The 26557-nt window shown below is 35.6% G+C and overlaps 1 protein-coding gene and 1 long non-coding RNA gene across 2 annotated transcripts in view; one reads left to right on the forward strand and one right to left on the reverse strand.

Annotated features, from left to right (window-relative positions):
- LOC121031555 (uncharacterized) overlaps nucleotides 1–6095 on the forward strand; it is a 33759-nt gene extending 27664 nt beyond the window's left edge. The window contains exon 2 of the long non-coding RNA XR_005790783.1: nucleotides 5713–6095. This is a non-coding gene — a long non-coding RNA (uncharacterized LOC121031555). The remainder of the gene's footprint in view (nucleotides 1–5712) is intronic.
- A 4823-nt stretch (nucleotides 6096–10918) lies between these two features.
- On the reverse strand, nucleotides 10919–17806 carry PRR27 (proline rich 27). Its single transcript, XM_040490122.1, has 3 exons — nucleotides 17682–17806; nucleotides 11813–11888; nucleotides 10919–11386 (listed from the first exon to the last, which is right to left on the reverse strand). The coding sequence occupies exons 2-3, from the start codon at nucleotides 11867–11869 to the stop codon at nucleotides 10919–10921; spliced, it is 525 nt and encodes a 174-aa protein (XP_040346056.1). The 5' UTR covers nucleotides 11870–11888; nucleotides 17682–17806.
- Nucleotides 17807–26557: the final 8751 nt, after the last annotated feature.

Genomic DNA, 26557 nt, shown 5'->3' on the forward strand with positions numbered 1-26557 from the left:
ATGTAATTAATTATGAGACCCAGACAAGTGTATTTTGCTAACAATTTCTTCTGTAACCATTTTCAATATAAAATAACTATGTATTCGGGACACCTGGGTGGCTTAATCGGCTAAATATCCGACTTCTGCTCCAGCCATGATCTCACAGTTCATGGGTTCAAGTCCCAGGTCAGGCTCTGTGCTGACAGCTCAGAGCCTGGAGCCTGCTTCCAATAATGTGTCTCCTTCCCTTTCTCCCCTTCCCCTGTTCACACTCTATGTATCTCTCAAAAATAAATAAGCATTAAAAAAATAAAATAACTATATTCCAATGACAAATATTCTAAAAAGAAAAATATTAAAATACCTAAGTGAAGAATACCACTTTTTTCTTTTTCCTTGGTGGGGAAATGTTCAAAGCAACTATCTTCCCTTCAGTGAAAAGGCAACATTTTAATATTATTATGTTTAAATATAACTTTTAGTTTTATTTATTTATTTTAAAATTTTTTTTTTAACGTTTATTTATTTTTGGGACAGAGAGAGACAGAGCATGAACGGGCGAGGGGCAGAGAGAGAGGGAGACACAGAATCGGAAACAGGCTCCAGGCTCTGAGCCATCAGCCCAGAGCCTGACACGGGGCTTGAACTCACGGACCGCGAGATCGTGACCTGGCTGAAGTCGGACGCTTAACCGACTGCTCCACCCAGGCGCCCCTAGTTTTATTTTTTCTAATGCCACATTTGCAGCAACTCATTTTTTAAATCTCAAGAAAATCATTTTATTAAAGCTGATGTATTATAGTTACTGTAAAGATTGTAACTAATGTAGTATTAATGCTATCTTCATACACCTTAAAAACTTTAAATTCAGACAGTAGAGTCCTTTTACTTTTTTCCCACAGAGCATTCGATTGCATTTATTTGGCACTCTGAAATAGGCTCATTCTAGTCCATTTGCTTCTTTTTTCTTTTTAAAGTAATCTCTATGCCCAGTATGGGGCTCAAAATCATGACCCCAAGATCAAAAGTCACCTGCTCTATTGACTGAGCCAGCCTGGCACCCCCATTTGCTTCTTAATTAGAGTCCTTTACTTTTGATTGAGCTCTTTGTAAGACAACATAATGTATAAATTCCTCCTATTTATGCCCTGAAATTTATTTATTTTTTTTTAAATTTTTTTTCAAGGTTTATTTATTTTTGCGAGAGAGAGAGACAGAGCATGAACGGGGGAGGGGCAGAGAGAGAGGGAGACACAGAATCGGAAACAGGCTCCAGGCTCTGAGCCATCAGCCCAGAGCCTGACGCGGGGCTCGAACTCACGGACCGCGAGATGGTGACCTGGCTGAAGTCAGACGCTTAACCGACTGCGCCACCCAGGCGCCCCTAATTATGCTCTGAAATTTAAATCAGAGGGTGCAAAGTGGTAAAATGAATGCTAAATCCTACCTGTGTGTTTTGATGTTTTTTTTTTTAATTGAAATATTAATCTACTTATTTTTGTAACTGGCTAATGGATCAATGGTACATCCTCCTTAGAAATATGCTAGTAATTACAAAGGGCTGAACTTTACCACTCCTCTGTTCCTCAATGAAGGGATATCTTTTCAGGTCATCTTTATTCAAATCTGGATAAGGAAGTATATTCACCTATAAAAATGATTACTTAGCCTCAAATGAAACTATGAAGTTATTGCAAAAATACTGTAAGAGATACAAAAAGATATAGACATTGTAAAGCAAGTATATGGACACTGTCCCTTTCAACTGAAGGGATTATTAAAAAATGTCCTCATTGGGGCGCCTGGGTGGCACAGTCGGTTAAGCGTCCGACTTCAGCCAGGTCACGATCTCGTGGTCCGTGAGTTCAAGCCCCGCGTCAGGCTCTGGGCTGATGGCTCAGAGCCTGGAGCCTGTTTCCGATTCTGTGTCTCCCTCTCTCTCTGCCCCTCCCCCATTCATGCTCTGTCTCTCTCTGTCCCAAAAATAAATAAACGTTGAAAAAAAAAACTTAAAAAAAAATAAATAAAAAAAAATAAAAAATGTCCTCATTAAAAAAATGTTTATTTATTTATTTTGAGAGAGAGAGAGTGAGCAAGCATGTGAGTGGGGTAGAGAGAGAATTCCAAGTGGGCTGTCAGAGCAGAGCCTGAGGAGGGTTTTGATCTGACAAATCGGGAGATTATGACCTGAACTGAAATCCAGAGTTGGACACTTAACCGACTGAGCCACCTACATACCCGCAAACAAATGTTTAAAGTAATTCAGGAAAAAAAGTCAGATTAATGGTGTCATATTTCCACATATTTTCCTTCAAGACTTTATTGAAGTCACCAGCAAACTAAGAGAGAGAAGCAGAGGGTAACAAAATTAGTTTAGAAAAGGGCATTCAAAAAAAAAAAAAAAAGGAAGAAAAGGGCATTCAATATAGTCACTGGTATGTATAATTGACTAGAGGCAAATAGATCATATTCCTACAAGACTTTTTATTGAATTGGATTGTCAAAGAAATCTTGAGCTCAGACTAAAAAAAAAAATCATTTGGCTATTTGAGACCTAAAATAACAAATTCCACAGCAGAAGACAGGCTTTGAAAGCCACCAACGATGGAAAATCCACTTTAAGTGTGACTGAAGAGAACAATGGATCTAGTATTTATTTCCAGAGTGAAAGAAAAATCGGGGAACTTTCCTCATCTCAAGTCTTTATAATTTCTGCTGAGTGAGATTTTACTATTGTTATGGACAGTGATCATTATATCCAAATGGAGGGTTTTTTTTGGTATTTTGTTTGTTTGTTTTTTTGTAATACCCATCTCAGTTTTATCACTGTTTATTGGGTATGTTTGTGGGGCAGATAACTTGTCTTTTCGGTTCACTTTTCAGGAGAAGGAGGAGTCCTGAATTTTGGTAGAGTTGGAATCCTGAATTTTGTCTTACTTGGCAAGAAAGTCACAGTGCTTTATGCTTGGGAGGAAGAGTAAAATGGATGCTTTTTATTTAGTGAGGGGAGGTGTGCAGATACAGGTTCTATATTTACCAATCTAGTTTTTCTTAATCATCATTATTATTACATTGGGAACATGTGACTGCCTAATAAATAATCGAAGATGGGCAGAAGTGTAGTTCTTTTTTCAGTCCCGGCCACAAAACTTCTTGAAATCTTTCACTTCCTTCCCCTATCAGCTTCCATGGAAGCAGCATATTTTGAGATAATGACATACAGTGAAAGGAACACAGATTTTTCGATTCACTATTTGAAGGAAAAGCCCCTACCAGAACCATCCAACTTCCAATGGGCTGTGGTATAATTGAGAAAAAATTGTTCGGCGAAACTGCTGAGATTTGGGGTTCTATTTTATAGGAATCGGTTTAACTATTGCTGGAGAGAAACCGTAAGGTAAACAAATATATAAAGTCATAAAGGTAGTGAGAAGTCCTGTTATTGAGGATAAGGATTAGGAATTATTCTGATACTGGGAGTCATGAAACTCTTTAGTTAGGGGAGTGACACGATCTAACCTCGGGTTGAAAGAGAAGATGGACGGGCAAAGGTGTCTGCAGGGACAGCAGTTAGGAAACTGTTGCAGTAATTCAGGTAAGAAATGATGATGGCTTTGGACAGATGGTAGCAGTGGAAATGGTGAGAATGTGTTCTGTTGTGCACGGATCCCAAAGGTAGAACTGACAGTACGTACAGACAGCCTAGATGTGGCTTATGAGTGAAAGGGATGGGTAAAGGAGGCCCCAAGAATTGTGTGGCAGTTTCCTGACATGGGAAGGATAGCAGGAGAGACGGCATGTCTTTAGAACACGAAAGGTAAGCAGTTCCGTTTTTACTCCTAGGAGACTCAGGAATAAGTCAAACTGAATGTTTCTCAAGCCTACCTAGTTAAGGTTGACTTACGATCAGTGATTAAAAAAAAAAAAATTCACATTGGGGCGCCTGAGTGGCTCAGTCCGTTGAGTGTCCAACTTCAGTTCAGGTCATGATCTCCAGACAGTGAGTTTGAGCCCTGCTTAGGGCTATGTGCTGACAGCTCAGAGCCTGAAACCTGCTTCGGCTTTCCCTCTCTCTCTGCCCCGCCCCTGCTCCTGGTCTGTTCTGTCTCTCCAAAATGAATAAACATTAAAAAAAATTTTTTTAAATGCACTGAAATTAAGTAATACAAATTCCTTCAAGTTATTAAGCTCTCAAAAAATTAAATTTCTTTCTCCTTATAAAGTTATCTTTAAAGTTAAAAAAAAAAGACTCCCTCATTTTTTTATTGCAGTGAGTCTGAGCATTGCATTAGCCCTGCTGGATGGAGTTAGATCTTGAACTCAGCAACAGCAATCAAGGCCAAAAATTCTCATTCTTACAGGTTTCCAAGAGAGTTCCCAGAAGTGAGTGTAGTGTTGATCTCTGTCGTATTGCTTTTGCTTGTCAAAACTTAGTATGTCGGAGGATAGAGAGATAATGAAAAAACGGAAAAGATTAATGTTACCACTATTCTGTAGGCTAGTAGCTAGTTTGTGCCAGTTATTTTAATTTATAACTATGTAAGTGCTGTCATCAGGAGTTTCTCAGATGATTGTCATTTGTAGCTTCATCTATTTCATTGGGGGAAATTTTACCCATGCATAGGGTCTTTTTAGACAGTGGCAATGAGATTTCAAAATTTTTGAGTATTTTTGCATGTTGGGACACTGATGTTATTTAACTTTTATCCAAGGTTTCCTTTGTCCTTTTAGCGTTCCTCCCTCTATCTTTTTATTTAAATTTTATTTACTAACTTTGAATGGGAGAGAGAGAGGGCAAGAGAGAGCACAAGTCGGGGAGGGATAGAGAGAGAATCCCAAGCAGTCTCCAAGCTCAGCGCAGAGCCCAATGCAGGGCTCAAACTCACAAATTGTGGGATCATAACCTGAGCCAAAGTCAGGAGTCCGATGCTTAATCAACAGAGCCACCTAGGTGCCCCCTAAAGATCTTAATCACATGTTTGTTGCTCCTTTTGTGTTACTAAATACACAATCCTACGATGAATCAAATTAAAGAGATGTCAAAGTTTGTGCCCTTTTGGGCCCCAAAGAATTAAAATTCAAAATCTTTTTCTCAGCTTCTGAATTTTCTGGGTCACTAAAAACCCATGTCACCATATGAGCAGCAGGAACCTCACTTCTGGCACACTTTTCCACCGGAAGTAGTGTATGACTCCAGCCTCCCTGTGCCCTCAATTCTTCTACTATTGTATGCAGTCCCGGGGGAGCCTTAAAAATGTTAACTGATTTCTTAATTAAGTTCTGTTTCTTCCTACCTCATCTAGGATCAACTCTATTTGCAGGCTCTCAGTCGTTTACATTTTCTTTTCCCCTGATTATCAGGTTCAAATAGACTTCACTAGGAACTGATTTATGGGGATTCGCGTATTTGTAGATATGACACTGTGAGTTTGCCAAAGCATTTGTTCATTGCCCAAACAAATACAGTCCATCTTCTCATGTCTGAGTTACTCTTTTATCAGCCCAATACCTAATTTCAGCCTGATTTCTATCTGTTGTCACTGTGGTAGGGTGTGAAATGGCTCCAACTTTGTTCTAATCCCTAGACTCCGTGAATGTTACCTTATTTGGCAATACATAGGTCTTTGAGAGATGTGATTAAATGGAATTGTGAATTTAAATTTTGAGATAGAGAGATTGTACTGGATTATCTGAGTGGGTCCTAAATGTAATCAGAACGTATTCTTATAGAGGGAGGCAGAGGAAGATTTGAACACACCCAGGAGGGAAAACCTTGGAAAGCACAGAGCAGACAGAGGTTTGATGGTGCATTCCTTGAAGACTGGAATGATGCAGAGGCAAGTTAAAGAACGCTAGCAGCCACAGGAAGAAGCTGGAAGAGCCAGAGCTCTCCAAAAGCCTATCGAGGGGTTCATGGCCCTGCCAATACATTAATTTCAGCCCAGTAAAGCTGATTTTTGACCTCCAGAACTGTGAGAGAATGAATTTTTGTTGGCTTATGCCTCCAACTTATTGAGAATTTGTTGCGACAAAAAAATGAAGATAGCCATCATGTTTAACTTCATGCCAGTTTGTGTGTCTTCTAATTTCTAATAAAGTTATAATTCCATGTACTTTGGTATGCTTTCTCATCCTCCTGCTGATACTTTTCTAAATGAGTAATCTTTGGTAAATCATTTATCTTCTCTGTGACTCATTTTCCTAATGTTTAAGATGGGAGTGATAATAATATCTACTTCATGGTTATTATACAAGCTTAAGTTAATATTTGTTAGGAGCTTAGAACAGCGCCTAGCACTGGCAAGCATTATGTAAATTGATATTAAACACATGATATATATATATATATACACACACACACACACACACACACACACACACACATATATATATATATATAATTTATTGTCAAATTGGTTTCCATACAATACCCAGCGCTCATCCCAACAGGTGCCTTCCTCAATGCCCATCATCCACTTTCCCCTCTCCCCAAACCCCTCATCAACCCTCAGTTTGTTCTCAGTATTTAAGAGTCTCTTATGGTTTGTCTCCTTCCCTCTCTGTAACTTTTTTTTTTCCCTTCCCCTCCCCCCTGGTCTTCTGTTGAGTTTTTCAGGATCCACATATGAGTGAAAACATATGGTATCTTTCTTTCTCTGCCTGACTTATTTCACTTAGCATAATACTCTTCAGTTCCATCCACGTTGCTACAAATGGCCAGATTTCATTTTTTCTCATTGCCAAGTAGTATTCCATTGTGTATTAAACCTCATCTTCTTTATTCATTCATCACTTAATGGACATTTAGGCTCTTTCCAAAATTTGGCTGTTGTTGAAAGTGCTGCTATAAACATTGGGGTACAAGTGTCCCTATGCATCAGCACTCCTGTTTAAACAGTAGATGAAACATTTGGAGGGAAGGATAATGGGGGAGAGCCGTGGAATGATGGTTGTCTCCCCTTTAACTGCCTTATGTCACATTTTCAAAAGAAATAATTTGGAAACAAACAATTAAAAAATTCTATTTGTATGTATGTGTTTTTTTTTAGATAGTGTTTATTCAAAAGAAAGACATATTGCCATCATATGTTTAAATCTCTAAAAATTATTTACATATTTAGGAAATAGCCATTTAAAATTTTGGATGGAAAAAGTACATCATAAACATCATTTCTATATAAATGAAGTCTGATGAAAAAATACCACAAGCCAATCAATATGTGAGACTGGTGTTTTTAATATACTAAATAAAAGTCTTTGGAAAAGAAAGTAAATATTTGTAGATCTCATTGATTTCTGCAATGGAATCTGAAAAAAAGGAAAAGAAGATATTAGTTTTATATAATAAAATTACAAAATTACTCACACAGCAAAATTGCTTTTGTTTTTTTATGATTTTAATGTTAAAAGACTCTATTGAAACAAATCCATGTTATGATTAAAATGCACATTTAAGACAATCAAGTTTTTCTTCTATCTTCTTGTATATATTATGCACAGTCTTATGACAATTTATTTTACAATGCAATTTTAATTCAATATTTTTTATTATTAAAAAAAATTTTTTTTAATGTTTATTTGTTTCTGAGAGAGAGAGAGAGAGAGTAGGGGAGAGGCAGAGTAGAGGAAGACACAGAATTTGAAACAGGTTCCAGGCTCTGACCTGTCAGCACAGAGCCTGATGCAGGGCTTGAACTCAGGAATGGCAAGATTATGACCTAGGCCGAGGTCAAACACTTAACCAACTGAGCCACCCAGGATCCCCTTAATTCAATATTATGCTTTATTTGCATGCATGTATATATTATACAGGATTCCTTTGTGTGAGGTCTTGGGTTCAGATCAACACAATCTTTTGATACTGAATGATTTGAAATAGAATTCCTTCTCTGCCTTGAGAGACATTTAGAAAATAGCATACTTTCTCTTTTAAGTTGTGAACTAAGTAAATATAGTAAGAAACTAAACATAAATGCTTACTGAAAATGTGAAATTATTAAATTTGTCTAATATTTTGAACTAGTTCATTAACAATAATCTTTGTCTTATATAATAATAAAATAAGTAAAAACCCAAGGAATATAGTAAGTATTAAAATTGGAAGTCTTTTAATTTCCTTGGCAAGAGCTGTCATTAAGAGGCATCACCAACAGTATTAACTGCTATCACATTTGATTTTCAATTCTACTTTAACTGCTGATATCACTTCAGTAGAAAATCTGATTTGACTGACAGTAAAACAAAGCCTTGCCATTTTCCTGTCCAATTTTATAACAGTACAATTAAAGCCGATTTGGGAAGGAATGAAAGAGAACTTGCAAAGAGGGTAACCAAGATTTTTGTTCAATAAGAGTAACCAACTCAGGTGGAATGAGTCCAAATGAGCTTTTTGAACAATGCCTTTCTTCCCAGGACAATGTTTAATGGGGGATGGATGTAGTTTTGTGGGGGAAAGGGGTGGCGACTGGGAGATTTCAGATCTAAATGTTTGTGTTTGTTTCCTGAGACAGTGGCTTTTGGTGTGGGGTAAGGATGGAACTTGATTGGATAGCATACAGAACGATCTGTGACAACTTTAGCCATGGTTCCTCTTCTCCACAATTCAACACCCATACCTCCTATGGAAGTTTCTTCCTTACACAGACCACTATTATTTTAGAATATTTATCATAATCAATTTGGATCAGTTTAAGAAAGATCTACCTATGCAGTTCCTGAACTTCTTACACAGGAGATGAGTTCATAATTGAGAGATTTTCAGATGCAGGGTATCAATGCCTCTCCACACTCCACTTTCTTGGTTTCATGTCATAAAAATATATTCCCAGGTGATTTCAAATGATGAGATTTAGTCTATTTAATGTGTGATTTATTTATTTTAATGTTTATTTATTTTTGAAACAGACAGAAGGTGTGAGCAGGGAAGGGCAGAGAGCTAGGAAAACAGGATCCAAAATGGGCTCCATGCTGTTAGCAGAGAGCCCAATGCGGGGCTCAAACTCTTGAACTCATGAACTGTCAGATCATGGCTTGAGCTGAAGTCAAATGCTCAACGGACTGAACCACCCAGGTGCCCCGTAAGGTGTGATTTTGAAATCTCAGTATCATATATGACTTACAGAAACAAATGATTGTTATTCTCTTCTCTAGAAAATTTCATTTCTTTACCTAAAAAATAAATGTCATGCATGCTAAATATACTTTACTTCATAATACTGGGCCTACATTTTCTGAATAATCTTTATTCTCTAAGACATTGTATCCTGGTGATCTCTTTATAACTCGTATTTAGAATACTCTATATTGCCATCATATTTAGTTTTTGAAAACAGAGAGTTGTTCAAAGCATTCTTCTCAATGAAGCTCCTTGATAAATTCCTTTGACTACAGGATAAAGTCCAAGTATTTGGCAGTGTTCTCAAGGCCCATTTTTATCATATGTCCTGTTTCTTTTTATCCATACGCTCCAACATTTCCCCTCTACCCCCATGTGGGCCACAAGCCCATGCTTGTAAATGGAAAGTGCTTTAGGTCAAAGCAACCCACTGAATGACTATGTTAACGTGCGGAGCATTGTAGAATAAGGCTAGCTCTTTATACTCCTCTGGTGCCATGTCAAACCAGCTTTTAACTTGATCCTGATCTTTATCAAAAACAAAGGAACAGGAAGAGAATTTGTACCTCTTTGTAGGAAGCAGATGCTGAGTATTCCATTAGTGGCAATGTACTGTAGAAATTATTCACTGGTGGATTTAAGCTCCCATTTCTTTTCTGCCTGTGCCCAGAATTTAGAGTATCTTCTACGTAGTTTGGAATCCCACTTTCCCTTTTATAAAATAGCCCAGTTGCTTGGACCACATATACTAAAACTTAGGGAATAGGTGCTTCCTAAAGATTTTTTAAAGACTGATTGTCTTAAAAAAGTCTAGAGAACTATACTTTAGGTCAAGATGAGTAACAGGAATTGGATTTACACCCTTACTTGAAGCAAATTTTTAAAAATGTGCCACGTATATGAGAAACAACAGTTTCTCGAGATCTGAACATTAAGCTAGGAAAGACAGCGATCCCTAAGAGACGGGGAAACAAATGAAGTGAACCCTACGATCGTCCTAGCTTACTGCCTGGAGAGTTTCCAGGCCTTCATTAAGGGAGATGGAGCTAGGAGCCCAGGAAGACAAGGTAGCTGAAATTCACAGGGCAGAGCATTGGAGCAGAAAGAGAGGGACAAAGATATACATACAAAGATCTAAAGAGGTTATCCTCATATTTTTGACTAAGTATAGATTATTCATATGAATATACCACCTGAGGCCAGGTAAGGAACCACCTGAAAGACAAAATGGAATATCTGGTGTTCACATAGGGCAGGGGAAAGTTTTTGATCTCATAAGAGTAAAAAAAAAAAATCTCAAAATTCACAGGGCATAAGCTTGAGTACTCAGAACGGTTTGATCCCCATAATGGGAAAAATTAGCCTTAGATAAGAATGTTCCTTTGTTCCTGCTTAATAAGGCTTGTAACCTAATGCCATCTTAAAATAAAGCCCTTGAATATGTGTATATGTGAAGACCAATGGTTTCCCCTAATTTCAAAATAATTATGCTGAGTGAAAGAAGCCAGACACAAGAGTATTTACAGTCTTGTCCTACTTCCGTGCAGTTCTAGAAAATGCAAACCAACCTATGGTGACAGAAAAGAGGTTGGGATAAGAGAAAGGGAAGGGTGGGATTTTTTTTTCTATTGATATGTACATATGTGAAAACTTATCAGAGTGTACCTTTTCAGTACCTATAGTGTGTTGTATGCTAACTGTATCTTAATAAAGCTGTTCAAAATGTTTAAGCTGATATTTGTTTGCTTATGGAGAGATTCAGTTTCTTTCTCTCTCCTTCAAATTCTGTGCATCACAGGAGTTAAGATTTAGGCAACCCACCTAGTCAAAAGTGGAAGGCTGAGGTTCTGGGGCAACAGGTTCGGCATCGTCAGGCTCAATCGCCCCAGGGTCAACTGCAACACGTTCTGGGTTTGGAGGTGGTGTCGTACGTGTGGATACTTGAGGTATAGCTACATAAGGTTTGGCAGCAGTAGGCAGGGGAGCATTGAGTGAGAAGAAAGGTCCTTCGGGTTTATGTGAGTTAGGGACAAAGTGGGGAGATTCCCTAGGAGGAGGAGAGGGGATCCACCAAGCAGTGGCAGGAAAACTAGGAATGTGGTGGAAGGGGTCTCCAGGAAAGGTGAGAATCCAGGGAAATGAGGGCACCCCTGTATCAGGGTCAGGATTCTCAGGGTAAGGGGGGATTTTATTCTCTGAAGGACGAAAAGGAGGAGCAAAATCCCTGTCTGACATGGGATAAGGAATATTCAGAGATGGGTTAAGTGGGTAATGATTGCCACCATAATCCTAAAGAAGAAGCAAAGAAGTCAGTTAAAGTTGATTGTTTTTATCTATCCTATCTATATATTACTTATGTTATGACTGTAATGATATATGATGAGTGAAGATTATTTTTGTAACAATTCCAATGGAATCTCTTTCTCAAGGCTAATACGCTTCTGTAATTTTTGAATTAGGAGACTAATAATTTCTTGAGAAAACTGAATAAATCTCAATTTAGGGATACATATTTTGTGTTTAGGCAGATCAGAGTGTTTTAAACTGCACAATATGCCAGCTTAGGCCAGGACAAAAAGAGAAGGAGAGAGTGTGTGCAGTATAGGATTGGTATTTCCAGGCCTCCTTCTCTGTACCCTCCGCCCAGCCCACTGATCTCATTGCCGGCTCCCGAGAAGTCCAAAGTGCCCCACCGAAGCATTCACTTTGTTATACCTCTTCCAGGTGCCCTTTTGATCTCCTTCCCATCCAGCAGCATCCAATTCCATTCATCAAAGCCTAATATCTCAAACTGTTATTAAGAAGGAAAGCAGACTGGATGTGGATGAGTGACTACTGGCGTTTTTTTTTTTTTTAATTGAGATATAATTGACTATAGTTAATACTGTATTGTATATTTGAAAACTGTTAGGACAGTAGAGCTTAAAAGTATTTGTCACACACACACACACACACACACACACACACACAAAATAAATAAATAACAAAAGCTTTCACTACAAGGAAAAAATTGTAACTATGTAGTAATGGATGTTAACTCAATGTGGTGATCATTTTGCAACATATACTGCTGGCTTTCATATTTAGTTTTCCCTGTGGTGTTTGTGTTTTAAATGAGATTATTAATGTTGCTGATGCATTTACTGTTAAATTTCACATGATTTCTTTCAGTATAAGTGTTGACACATATTCCTCCAGTTGCTATCCAGATTTGTCTATTACATGTATGTAAGATTATCGGGGGGCTGTAAGGTCACAAAATTACGTAGAAATTTACAAAAAGACATGTCTTGGTCTCATCTACATGACATTTTATTTCCTATCATAAATTTGTCAGTTTCCATGAGCAATTTTGAGACATATTGGTTTATATATCAAGTTCCTAGATTCTTTGATACATTGCAGAGTTCAATTACAATTTAAGGAATTTTAAATGTGTATAACATAAATATTTTAAAATATAATAAACTATATATATAATATTTTTAATGTGTTTATGTTAATGCTTACCAGTTGATGAACTTATTTCATTTACATGTATACCAAGTTAACTAGTCAACGGCAGACACCATTTATGAACTAGACCCAATTTCATATTTGCTAGAAAATACTGCCTTCTTTATCATCAGTACTTTTCTATTATATATAACTTTATACAACTAATTTTCAGTTTAAAGCATTTAATCTTAAGTGCGGGGAGTGTAACTGGGCAAGATATCAGTATGAATAAGAAAATTACAGGATGTATAAATATACATGTGCCTATATTTATATATGCATTTTAAATGAGCCCATCATAGCAAGAAAAGAGAACATGTTTCTAAATTACTTTCCAAGCCTGCCAAGGAAAAACATAATACTGAATTACAGTAAAACCTTGGTTTCAGAGCATAATTCGTTCCAGAACAAGCTAGTAATCCAAAGCACTTATATATCAAAGAGAATTTCAAGAACCATTGTGATTGTGTAACGTTCAGCATCACGTACTATTCGTATTGCAAGACTTCTCTCATTTGTTAAGTTAAAATTTATTAGAAATGTTTGCTCATCTTGTGGAACACTCGCGGAACAAATTACTCACAATCCAAGGTTTTACTATATTTAACATCATTAGAAAATACTATTTTAAAAAGAAAATAATAGAGAATGCATTTTAATATCTTATAATACAAGCAAATATGAATATATTTTTTACCTTTTCACCAGATGTGAGAAATTTTTAAAACAACAAATAGTGTTTATTTTAAACTTCATGCCCCTGAAAAATATTGTTCTTTAGATCTCTACCTATGTTCAGTGATCATAACTGACAAAACTCTCTAAGTAACTTAGGATTTTCTTTCTTAAGTGGTACAGTTATTTGCCTTGTTTTCCCGTGACTATGTAGACTCTTCTGTTATTCTAAATACTTCTTAAAAAATAGATACTGAATAGTTAATATTAATGTTCTATTAGTGCCAATGTTTTCACTCAATCATTAAATTTCTTATACATATTTATTTATAAACTTTCATATATAGGGCACCAAATATTTTGCTTCAATTTTGTGACTAGTTGCTTGTATAGACCAGTTATTTACATTAGAACATTATTTGTTTTTACCACAAAATCCCCTGTGACTAAACTAGGCTTTGCAATATAAATTCTCAGAAAATACAGATGTTTCCTCAGCAGCTTTGGGATATTTAAGCTTTTTGTCGATGGATTTTCAAGGATTTATTTTTTAAAAGTATAAAATGAGTGCCTACTATGTGCTCTCTGAGTGCTAGACATTGGGTTCCTAGGTACTGGAAAGAACAAACAAGGTTTCTTTGTTCAGGGATGATTTCTAGGCCTCCCAGCTAGTCCAGCTTCCTCATTAAAATTTAATATCGTATAAAAACAAAACACATGAATAAAAAGTAAAGTCAGATCTATAAATACAGAGAAAAAATTGATGCTTGCCAGAGGGAAGGGGTAGAAGGGATGGGTAAAATGGATGAATGGGAGAGGCGCCTGGGTGGGTCAGTTAAGCCTTGGCCTTTGACTCAGGTCATGATCTGGCTGCTCATGGGTTTGAGCTCCTCATGGGGCTCTGTGCTGACAGCTCAGAGCCTGGAGCCTGTTTTAGGTTCTGTGTGTCTGGTCTCATTTTGCCCCTCCTCTGCTCATGCTCTGTATCTCTCTCTCTCATAACAGTAAAATAATTAAAATAAAAAATGGGTGAATGGGAGAGAGAGATAGAGACTTATGAAATGAGTAAGTCATGGGAATCAATAGCACAGCATAGGGAACATGGCGAATGGTGTTACATAGCACTGTGTGGTGACAGATGGTGGCTAACCCTGCAGTGAGCACAGCATAGCATATAGAGAAGTTGACTCACTATGTTGTATACCCAAAACTAATGTAACATTGTGTGCCAACTATACTCCAATAAAAAATTGACGAAAAAGAATTTAATATCATATATGATATTTCTTTCCAATTTTAGGTTGGTTTCTTGAATTACTGAGTTAAAAATATTTGCTTATGCATCATATTTTCATTTTAAGTTATGATGCGTGATGCACAAGTGATACATGTTCCGGAGTGTTCACACAGACAAATGTCAGTGAGTTGTATTTGTGACCACACAGCCCTAGACTCTTATAATTAAAATATCAATTCTTATAAGAAATTCAAAGTAACACCTCCTACTGATATGCCCCAATTCGAGAGACCCCCCCCCCCCGAAAACAAACCACCAGAGTCCAGAGCTAAAGCCAAGTGGCAAGGGTCGTTTATTGCAGGTTCGAACCCTGTCCTCCGTGCACTCGTCGCCGGTGACGCAAGAGGCCCCGAGCAAGGATTTTACAGCTTCTTTTATAGACAGGCACAAACAAGTTAGGGATTTTTTTGAGGTTACAGAGTTGTTATAGGCTGACATTTAAATTTGAACGCTCAGCAGAACTTGATTGCTTCCCGCCTTTATTTCAAACCATTCATCAGAACTTGATTGGTTCCCGCCTTTATGTCAGATTACGACCGGGCACGCCCTGGCTGGTTTGGGGAACGGCGGCGGAAGGGAAAGATTTTTCTTTGCAGTTCTGAGTACACCTGGTAACTTTTCTCTTAGCCTCTCACTACTGTTCTCATTTTAACGATTATTTCAAAACCTTTCCATTCCTTTGCCATATATCTCATGGTATTAGGTCAAAAGTGTGCACATCCAGACCGTATCTCTTGGCTTTCCTTTGCTGGCTTGTCATGTTTCTCTACTGCATACTTGTAGATGGTACAAGTATAATTTTCTTAGCACACTCCTGTTATCAGCATTTGAGGCAAAAATGACAACTTACAAAAAGTCATATACTAGTCAATCGATGAATGCTGTGGCCTCATACATAGGGGTAATTTGTGGGTATTTTCTGCACAGAAATCATCTAGCTCTTTGGGACACATTCTTCCTATTAGTAATTCCTAGATCATGCTATCTTCTACTGTAATCTTTCATACAGGCAAAATCTTTCTAGATTCATTCCTTAATTTGTTCAAATAAATTTAGTACCTTGTCATAAATTTTATTGGGCATAGGAAAATATTTATCACTCTGCAGAGGGAGTGCCCTTACTTAATACTTCTGCTCATTGAAAAGAAATAAAGACCCCATGGGAAATATGTTAAACACAAATATATTTGTACTCCATAAACATTTTTCAATCAAATTTAACAGCAACAGTAGTCATACAATTGCATTGTAAAGAAATCCAAGACTTTTAAAATGTAAGATACACTTTAACATAAAAAACAAGCACATTCATATGCAAATGAAAAAAGTTTTACCTCATGAACATGGAAGAAGCACTTCTAAAACAAAGGAAAAATTAATTCCCTATGGTTATTTGACAACATCTGCACCCAGATTTCCATATTACTGAAGAATTTGTACAGTCTTATTAGTATAGTTTCTTTATTTTTGAAGTATGAATCACTAGTATAAATTGTTTGTTATTATCAACATATGGTTTAGGACTAAGTATGTGCCCTCAAAAGTTTTACTTTGGCTGATGGATTTTGGTTTGAATTTTTCTATGTGTACATCAATCTTCCCAACCAACTGAAAGATGATTCAGCTGTTATTCATATACCTGGTTTTACTGCTCCCTTTCACCTCTCAGGTTTTGCTTGCATTATGTGTGTGTGTATGTGTGTGTGTGTGTGTGTGTGTGTGTGTGTGTGTACTTGCACTTGTGTGTATATGTGTCACTTCTTTACAGTTGCAGGATCATATATTCAGTTGTTCTTCAATTAAGCTTCAATATATTTTAGAAATTCACCACAGATTATGCACAAGATAACAATAAAAAATAGTGGAAAACTCATCATTTGCTATTTTAAGAATTAGAATTTAATTAATTTTAAGAGATAGGATAATATCTTGAAATTTGCACAGGATGACAATAATAATTGTAAAATAGTTAACAATATCAAGTAGCATTTAAGTTCCTATTGTATCCTAAGTATTCTGCCAAGCACTTTAGATAATGATTTAATTCCCAAAACGATTCTATGAGGTAGCTGTCATAATTTTCTCCTTTTACAAAGGACGATGTTTAGCACACTCATTGGCTAGGATTAAAAATTTTCCTACAGGGGCGCCTGGGTGGCGCAGTCCGTTAAGCGTCCGACTTCAGCCAGGTCACGATCTCGCGGTCCGTGAGTTCGAGCCCCGCGTCAGGCTTTGGGCTGATGGCTCAGAGCCTGGAGCCTGTTTCCGATTCTGTGTCTCCCTCTCTCTCTGCCCCTCCCCTGTTCATGCTCTGTCTCTCTCTGTCCCAAAAATAAATAAAAAATGTTGAAAAAAAAATTAAAAAAAAATAAATAAATAAAAATTTTCCTACAGCTATTTTTTTTTTTTTTTGCAGCACAGTCTCATTTGTTTATGCCATGTTGAAGGTTGCTATGTCCATTTAAGCATTAAGTATATTTAAGTATACTCCACCAAATATTCCTTATGACTCTACCTAAATACCTTCAGCAATGAAACATCACTCCCACAGGAAGCCCAAGCTAGCTTTCCATAATTTGAAGACATAGACTCTTAAAATAATCTACATGGGATTCTGATTCCATGTAACTTTATCTTCCTGTAGCCCACTGCATTTTTGTACTAACCTCTTCTCCTTGCTGGGTAGCCATTTTCAGTTAACACAACTTTATTATTTTATTTTTTTAAATTTCTTTTGAAAAGTTTGTCACAACACAGGGACCTGGCTGGCTCAGTCAGTTAAGCATCCAACTCTTGATTTCTGCTCAGGTCATGATCTCTCTGTTCCTGGGATCCAGCCCCGTGTGTTGGACTTTCGCAGAGCCTGCTTGGGATTCTGTCTTCTGTCTCTCTTTTCTCCTCCCCCCACTCCTATGTGCTCTTGTTCTCTCAAAATATATAAACTTTTTTTTTAAAGAAAAGTTTGTTACAACAAAACTCATGCCTATTAACATGTCTCTCTGCTGCACTATTATCAAGACTATAATAACTTATGTCATTAACATGAATCCCTCCCTATCTACAATTATTCAATGGTTATACTGTGGCTATAATTTTAGAAGTCTATTTACTTACCTTTGTAAAAGCAACACACAAGATGCAGGACCATAATAGAAGCTTCATTTTGAGTGATCTTATGAAGATTAATTGTATAGTGGTTGTTTCAGAAAATATACAATATATATCTTAGTTATTTCTCTTTTCCTAGAGAGAGACAAAAGAACGCATGGCTTTATTAGTCTGAGTAGAAGCACCCTTAACAGAAAATTTGGTCCTGCTATTAACTACTGTCCCCATGACCTAACAGGAGTGATGCTACAACTCAAATTACCTGCTTTGGCAAATGTCCTTCAATAATTAATTGGCTTCTAACCAAACTTCTTTAAGTGGGAGTGAATTGATTTAGTTACATAGGGATACATTTTTGCAATTAATTTGTCATGGAGGGCTTAGCATAAACCATAACCAAGGTATGTGCCTTGGTTAGGCTCAGTCTTCTTCAAAGATAGTAAAATCAATCTCTGGTTGGTTGATTATTGGTTTATGTCTTCTCCCTTCTTCAAAATCATAAATTATCTCCCCTCTTAACAAAAAGTCAACATACAGACTTTTATATAATTTTATATATTAATATTTAATAAAATATTAATATATTATTTATTAGTTATATATACCACAACATATATAATTATACATTATTATATATTATATATTTATTATTTATATATTATTTATCATTATTAATATATATTATTAAACAGTGTATTATTTAATAATATATACAATTTATTTAATACTATATATTACAATATGTCACAATATACAATATGTTACAATATATTATAATATATATTATTATAGACATTTATATAATATTATTTAGTACCTCAAATGTGAAAAAATATGAATGCCCCATACAAAGTAATTTATTAGGAGTAATAATATCAGGTTCATGATATATTGCCAAATGAATATTCAGATGTTAAATATAGCTAACATATTTAATGGGCTATTTCTATTTATGGGTGATTTTAAAAATAATTTAAGTAATTCATTTTATCTTCTATAGTCTATAATGTTTTTGTGAAGTGAAAATGTATTACTTGTATGCTAACTATACAAAGCATATTCTAATAATACAAAATGTTTTCAAGTTTTAGTTGAGACTGTGAATGCTTAATTACCTAATTTGTAACAAGACCTAGGCTGCAAAATTATATTCATGGGCAAAGCCCTGGAAATTATATACTCCATCCATTTCTCAAAACATATTTTTTATTTTAGGTCGCTTGTTTACATGTTCAACATGGTTTTGACCACATATTGGATGATCTTTGCTGTAATGTTCTTTGGTATTATACATCTATTTTTCTGTTTTGCTTTGTGGTTTTTTTTTTTTTTTTTGAGAGACTATGTACGAAAGACATCAATAAGTTTTATATTGTTTTTAGGTAGTAAAAATATAGGAGACAAAGATCCGTGCCTCTTTCTCTCTCCCAATAAGTAGCACTGAAGAAATTCCTGACAGGCCCGAATACTTAGCTTTTCTTCAGCTATGGATACACTTTCATGTCCTAGATACATTGATATTACTTATCTCTTGTTTTTGCATTTATTTTTGTTTTTTGCTTACCAGCAATTTCATAGTCAAATATCTTGGCCATATTTAGAACTCTACAGGGCATGTGGCACCTCATTTGGAGATGCTTACTTCATCTCTGGCTTTATCTTATTTCCCCCAGTCTTGTTTTGTCCTCATCAAAATACTTATATCTTTTTTAAAAAATCCTGTTTTACTTATTTTGCAAGCTGTCTTAAGTCCTTTCAAAATGGGTTATATTATAAACAGAGGAACAAATTAACCAATCAAACAAATCTCCTAAAATTGTTTACAGTGCCAAAATTCCCTTCTGCTGTATTTTAACATTTTTGTAAAAAGAACATAAAAAATGTTAGTTGGTGAAACAAAAATATCATGAATGTATACCTAAAGAAGATAACATTGTAGCCTTCAATATAGACCAATTATTTTTAAAGTGGCCTGTGCTTCATGGTAGACCCTAAAGATTAACAATATAAAGTTAACTGATGTATTCATTGATCTCTCTAAAACCATTCCTTTTAGCTTTTTCTGGGTTTCTGAAACAGGAGTATTTAATTGGCTGGTTCCAGATTTTCATATACATATTATATGACAAATGTCTAATTTGCCACAATACTAATTGTCATATTTTCTAATAATTATCTAATAATTGTCATATTACATGGCACTAGAATAACTTAGAAGAACCCATCCCTTATCCCAGTATTTTGGGAACCTATCAATTTGATTATATACAAAGGCTCCAAAACATAGATAAATATAGATAAAAAAAAACTATGAAAGAAAATGCATATTCACCTTTTTAAATGTGGTTTGGAAAGAAATTCTATATTAGTAGTTCAAATAATGCCATCTTAAATTCTTATATTACAGATAACCCAATAAGCATAGTTTTACTTAATTTATATTTTATCTTAATGTGGCTATTAAATTAACAAAGCTCTTATGCATTAGCAATTCTATTAAAGATGAATAAGCATTTCTTCTCCACAAAGAATTTAAAGAATAAACTTTTCCTATAAGAATAATAACAAAGGATAGCTCAATTATAATTTTAGAGTTCTAAAAAAATCAAAAATAGAAAAATTCCAGATTTATCAATGTTTAAAAATCCCTCCCTTGTCCCACTGTCTAAATTTATTTATCCACTCATATATCACTTGTGATTTAGTCTTTTGAATACTCCAGAAGGAAAAAAAAAAAACATTTATGTCTCATTCAATTAATAATTTTCCATTCTCCTTTTCCTCAATTTTTTTTTTCCTTCTAATAGCTTTTAAGTGAGAGGGGATTATTTGACCCCACTCTTCAGTTCTTCAGAACATGAGAATTCCTGAGTAGAACAAACCCATCCTTTTAGGGTTTATGTGAACTCCTGAGTCCAGTCTGAACCTAAAGAATAAAAAAAAAAATCCTGTACTTAGTCTTCTCTTATGTAGTCTTAAAGTGATATTCAGATATGTGGTGGATTAGATTTACACACCACCCTGTGTTACTAACTTCTTGAAACCTGGAGAGAACGTAAATATGACATGCATTTATAGTCACCCTATTAACTGAGACCTAAGGGAGAATCTTTCAATAACGGAAGCATCTTTATATGGGGGTGGAGGGAAGGATACCTTGTTTCCAGGATGGAAACTAATGGCTGTAGATTTGATCTTGCTCTGGACACTATGCCTCAGTCCCTTTCCTCCGGGGGTACTTATAAGAAGTCTTTAATTTAATGTTACTTCTTTTGTTTTGAAATAAATCAGCTTCATATCTGAAAAAATAAAAACCTATGAGTTTTACTTATTTGGCTGTAAATTATTCCCCTTATTTCACAGCATCATAAAATCAGGGAAATTCCCATAATGTGGCAGTAAAAGACAAATTGAGAACTGTATTAAACTTAAATACTAAATACATTTTGAAATATTGATTACTGGATTGTTGACATTAATCAGAAAGGGTGATGAAGGGGATTAAATACGGAATAAAATGGTTTAACATAAATATTTTTTTTAAAATACCAGTGTGGTGGGGGTGCCTGGGTGGCTCAGTTGGTTAAACATCTAACTTCAGCTCAGGTCATGATCTTGCAGTTCGTGGGTTAGAGCTCTGCATCAGGCTCTGTGCTGACAGCTCAGGGCCTGGTGCCTGCTTCAGATTCTGTGTCTCCCTCTGTCTCTGCCCCTCCTCTGCTTGCTCTCTCTCTCTCTCAAAACTAAATAAACATTAAAAAATAAAATAAAATAAATAAAATAAAATAAAACAAAATAAAGTGTGGTGTCTTTTTCTATATTAGTGTTACAAACATGAATTACCAACTATGAATAAATATTAAAAACTTAAAGAGCTCTTCTGTCTTGTATATTTATTATTGACAACCATGTATTTCTAGCAATATGCAATATAAATAAGAAATGATAAAAGACAGTACTGGCTGGCAGTGCCCAAGTCATAAAGTAATGTGAAGTGATTTAGCTTGAATCATAGACAGGACTGTAGTATTTGTTAGAATGAGAGAACCCTCTTTTCCAAATACGTAACTTTCTTTCTGTGGAATCAATTAGCATAAACCCCCCTCACTAACGGCCTCACAGAAGGAAAAGTGCTCATATACAACCATAAAAATTTTAACCGTATTATCTACTAAACTACAACATATTTCTGGCATTCAGCCAAAAAAAAAAAAATGATGTGTGTGTGTGTATGTATGTATATACATGACAAACAGGAAGGCAAGAAAGAGCAGTCTACAGATTAAAAAAGGCAATCGTCAGAACATGGGTGAGTTATTACTGTGACTTGTTGGAACCAACAAACAGAGAATGTAAATAATTTTGAATAATATATTGAAGAATCTAATGGTAAGGTAGACAAGACACAGGATCACATAGGTAATTTCAGCACAGAGAGGGAAACTATAAGAAAGAATGAAATGGAAATGCTAGAAATAAAGGTTGACTAACAAAGAAAAAGAATGTATTTAGTTAGCTCATCAGGAGGCTCAACGCAGCCCAGGAAAGACGCAGAGAACTTGAAGATAAGTTTCCTTCTTTCTTTCCTCCCTCCTTCCCTTCCTACCTCCCTCCCTTTCTTACTTCCATCCTTCCTTGTTTCTTTCTTTCCTTTCTTTTTTTTCCCTCCTTTTTTTCCTTCACCTGATCATTCACTTAGACACATAGTACTGTTCTAGACCCTAGAGAATATGAGAAATGCAACCCAGTGGATAAAAAATAATCTGAGAAAAAAATTAAAATAAGGCCTTTGGAATTTAAAGCTCCAAAGATGCCACTTTTTTATGTATGAAGAAGTTAAAAAGGTGTAACTTAATTAATCCTCTATCTCAGACTGTTATACTAAAAAAATGGGTGCTATTAATTCTACTTCATGATTCAACAGGATGGGAAACCTATGGATTATATTTGACAGTTGGATAGAATGGACATGAAAAATGAGCTTACCAGTAGCTTTCTTTTGTTATATACAATATCGTACTTCACAAACAGTAGGTGATTTTAGAATAGTGATGGACCAGAACATACCTTGTGCTTTTGTAGTAATGGAAATAGGATGCCTTTTTCTCCGTTACTGACAGCTACTCTCTTGGAATGGTCAAGGTTTTTAATTTACTAGAGAAATAACAATATACTACTGGGGTATCTGGGTGGCTCAGTTGGTTAAGCATTCGACTTCAGCTCAGGTCATGATCTCAGTTTGTGAGTTCGAGCCCCATATTGGGCCCTCTGCTGACAGCTCAGAGCCTGGAGCCTCCTTCGGATTCTGGGTCTCCCTCTCTCTCTGCCCCTCCCCTGCTCATACTCTGTCTCTCTCTCTCTCTCTTTCTCAAAAATGGATAAACATTAAAAAATATATATATACTACTAAGTATTATTGCTGTAAGTATGAAAAAATTGGCCCTATTTTTGTAATGTTTTCCTACTTCAATATTTTCAAAATCTCTTCTAATCACCAATGAAATAAACTTGGATCTGGAGAGACTGAATCGTTGACAAATCTTTGAAAATTATTTAGAAATCACCAAAAGGAGCTGTAATAGCTGCTATGTTCCAGTTTAATTTACTATAATAAAATATTAGGTCAGGGGCATCTGGGTGTCTCAGTTGTTTGAGAGTCTGACTCTTGATTTTGACTCAGGTCATGATCCCAGGATGGGATGGAGCCCTGCACCAGGCTTCATGCTGAGCATTGAGCCTGCTTTGGATCCCTCACTCTGCCCTCTCCCTCTCCCTCTGCCCCTCTCCCCCACTCACTCTCTCCCTCATGTGCGTGGCTCTCTCTCTCTCTCTCAAATAAATAAATAAATAAATAAATAAATAAATAAATTTTAAAAATTAGGTCTAAAATATATAGAATAACTGAGACTTTATCTGAATAGTGGATAATGTTTTGTCTACTAAGGAGTCAAGTGAAACTCTACTTACACACTGCTCCTCATATCGCTCACATTTTAATTTGGGAAGCCAACAAATATATACATATTTAGGAGTCAGCTGGGTTCCCCTCCCTAAATTTGAGGGACAGCAGTTATAGAGCTGAATCTAGAGAACTGGGAGCTGATTTTAATTGGCTGATTACATGTAGCAATTAAAATGGTTAAAGTGGATAAGATCATACGGGAAAAAAATGTACAGTTAAAAAGAAGTGGTTGAAGTTAGAGTCCTAGAGAACATTACTGTTTTATACAAGGAGAGGAGTGCATGCAAAATACCTGGAAGAAATAGCTAAAGAAAGATTTAAAAAAATTACCAGGAAATAAATCTTAATCGATAGTTACAAATAGAATAGTGCCCTGGGGGCAATTTACTCATTTTCTACTACAATTTCCTCATCTGCAAGGAATATTAATCTTTATTAGTAATGTAATGGTAATATTAATAGTTGTAAGTTTAATTGAGGCAAATATATAAAGTACCCTGCATATAGATGCTCAGTCGGTTTCAGATATTATAATCACCCTTATTATTTTTGCCACAATCTATTAAAAAGGAGAGATTACAGAGGAAACTTTTAAAAGCATCAAAGGAGTTATTATCTTTGACATAGAGGAAGGTCACCATATCCATAGAGACTTGAAGGAGACAGTTAAAGTCATATTGAGAGTTATCAAGTTATTGATATATTGTACTAGGTAGTGGGTAGTATTTAGGCTGGATGGGCTCAATATAGTCTGTGAAATAAAAAGGGAAGTTATTTTCTAGTAAGATGAATTGAAAGCGTAAGAAGAGTTGAGGAAGGCAGATAACTCTAATGCCAACAAGACAAAGTTTGATAAGTGGTCTTTGGTGACCAAAAAAGTTTAGAAAACTAACTTACTTTAGGATTCATCTGCTTGGATGGAGTGACAGTAGAAATCAAGTTCATGTTTGGGTGTTTTCCAGGTAAGACTAAGTGCAGAGAAGCAGGAGGGTTACAGGTACCATCAAGATAATATTTGAAATAAGGATAAAGTCTGGGCTGTATAAGAAAGGGAGTGAGGCCAATAGGGAATAAAGAGAATGGAATATAATCAGAGTGTTAAGGCATGGAGTATTCTGTGAAGACAAAGAACAATTCTCTTAGCTTCTTCCTGTTCCACCATTTCAAAGTATATGTCATATGTTACTTCCTTCTGAAAAAAAACTTTGTATTCATATTGAATAAGAAAGGACATGAGGATAAGAAGGATTGGATAGAATGGAGTATAATGGAAGGATTAAATGATTGGAACATTCTATGAAATCAAAGGAAAAGTCTCAAATTTTCAAATCTTTTCACCAAAGACACATGTCGTATAATGTCACTCTCCTGTGTACACCCCTCCCATGTCTTCCCATCACAACCAAATGCATAACACAAATTTCTAAGCTCAATAGCCTTCATCTTTATCCCTTACTTTCTGATTTCTAATCTAGTTTTCTTTAACTTTCCCTTCCCTCTGTCTTCTCTGGGTATTTTCATCCAGAGTTTTTCCTTATAATACATGCATGTACCCACTTATTTGCATTTTGTGTTTCTTCATTTGTTAGATACCAATAAAAGGGGGGGGGTGCTTAGAAAGTTTGTGTTCCCAATGCCTGACTCCCTTCTTCAGTAAGACAATGTAAACTGAGAGGAGTGAGGGTTTGTGGTTGAGGCTATGGCAAGTTATGAGCATGAATGAGAGAGATGGTAGAATGATAGCTGAATAAAACTTTGAACCCAACTGTGGCTGGAGAATATAATCTGTAGTGTTCCAAGTTATCCATTATGAGAAGTAAAATCTAAGTGTACAGTTATGTCAGTGAGCCAAGCTCATTTAAAGTCAATTGTTACAGGATTCTTTATAATATTAAAAGCCTAGTGGGCCAGTCTGAACAATGGAAATGATGATTACACACCAAAGACTGCAATTGAAATTTTATTTTGGGGGAAAAAAGGTGGTTCTATAACTCAGAAAGAATGATGAAAATATCTTAAATAATCATCAGCCCAGTTTGTATGAAACCACAATACAGACCCAATACACTCAACACGAACTAACAGGAAAAGTATAAGCTATTCGGGAAATATTCTGCACAGTCTTCCTTTGGCTCAACATTTCTGCCCTATTAATAGGTCTGTCCAAGCATGCTGGTAGTAATGAAGTAATATGGTAGATAAGAAAATGTAGAAGATAGATTTTCCAGCCAAACCTAAAAGAAAAAAAGACAATCCTGTATTACCTATTAGATTTATTTCCAGAAATAATGTATGTCTGTATATAGAACACACAAATATGCAACCATTCTCGTCTGGCAGAATGTTATTATTTATAAGCATTTTTAGTTATTTTCTACTACCCAAATGATATCTAGCATGTAGCAGGATTTTAATAACTATTTGTTGAATAATTAATGAGTGGATGAAAGTTAATAGCCAGGTTCTTTAATCTAGCATACAAAAGTAATGTTCATATTTATTTATTAAATGGTAAACATTTACATTTTCAGCCAACTTTAATGGAATACTTGCTTTTATTTTCCAAAATGTTTATTAGTCATAAAATATTGCTGTTTCCTATATTTTAATTCTTTTGATCTAAGTGCAATATAGATTTTAGTAAAGGAATTTTATTGTGATGAATGACTTTGGGCTGATATTTTAAGAAATCACTTTACAATTATTAAAGTCTTCAGAATCTATTGTACATTTTTTTTAGTTTCTCTGTTTCTTTTGTAATTTTTGTAATTTTTCTGTCAATTCAGTATCTTCTGCCTTATTCCTGCCCGCCCCCCCACCATTGGCTTGCTTAGTCTATTTCTAATTATATGAGAGGACTTAGTTGAGGACTTAACTCCAATACATCACTTGATCTTCCTGTACTACCGTATCTTCATGC

The sequence above is a fragment of the Herpailurus yagouaroundi genome, unplaced genomic scaffold, assembly GCF_014898765.1.
Source record: "Herpailurus yagouaroundi ecotype Mexico unplaced genomic scaffold, PumYag 28, whole genome shotgun sequence".
Classification (NCBI taxonomy): Eukaryota; Metazoa; Chordata; class Mammalia; order Carnivora; family Felidae; genus Herpailurus; species Herpailurus yagouaroundi.

Coding starts and splice junctions, on each gene's coding strand:
- PRR27 (XM_040490122.1), bottom strand. CDS start 11,869: ATGAATGGAATTGGATGCTGCTGGATGGGAAGGAGATCAAAAGGGCAC. Junction 11,387..11,812: donor CAAAAGGGCACCTGGAAGAG/GTATAACAAAGT, acceptor CTTCTTCTTTAG/GATTATGGTGGCAATCATTA.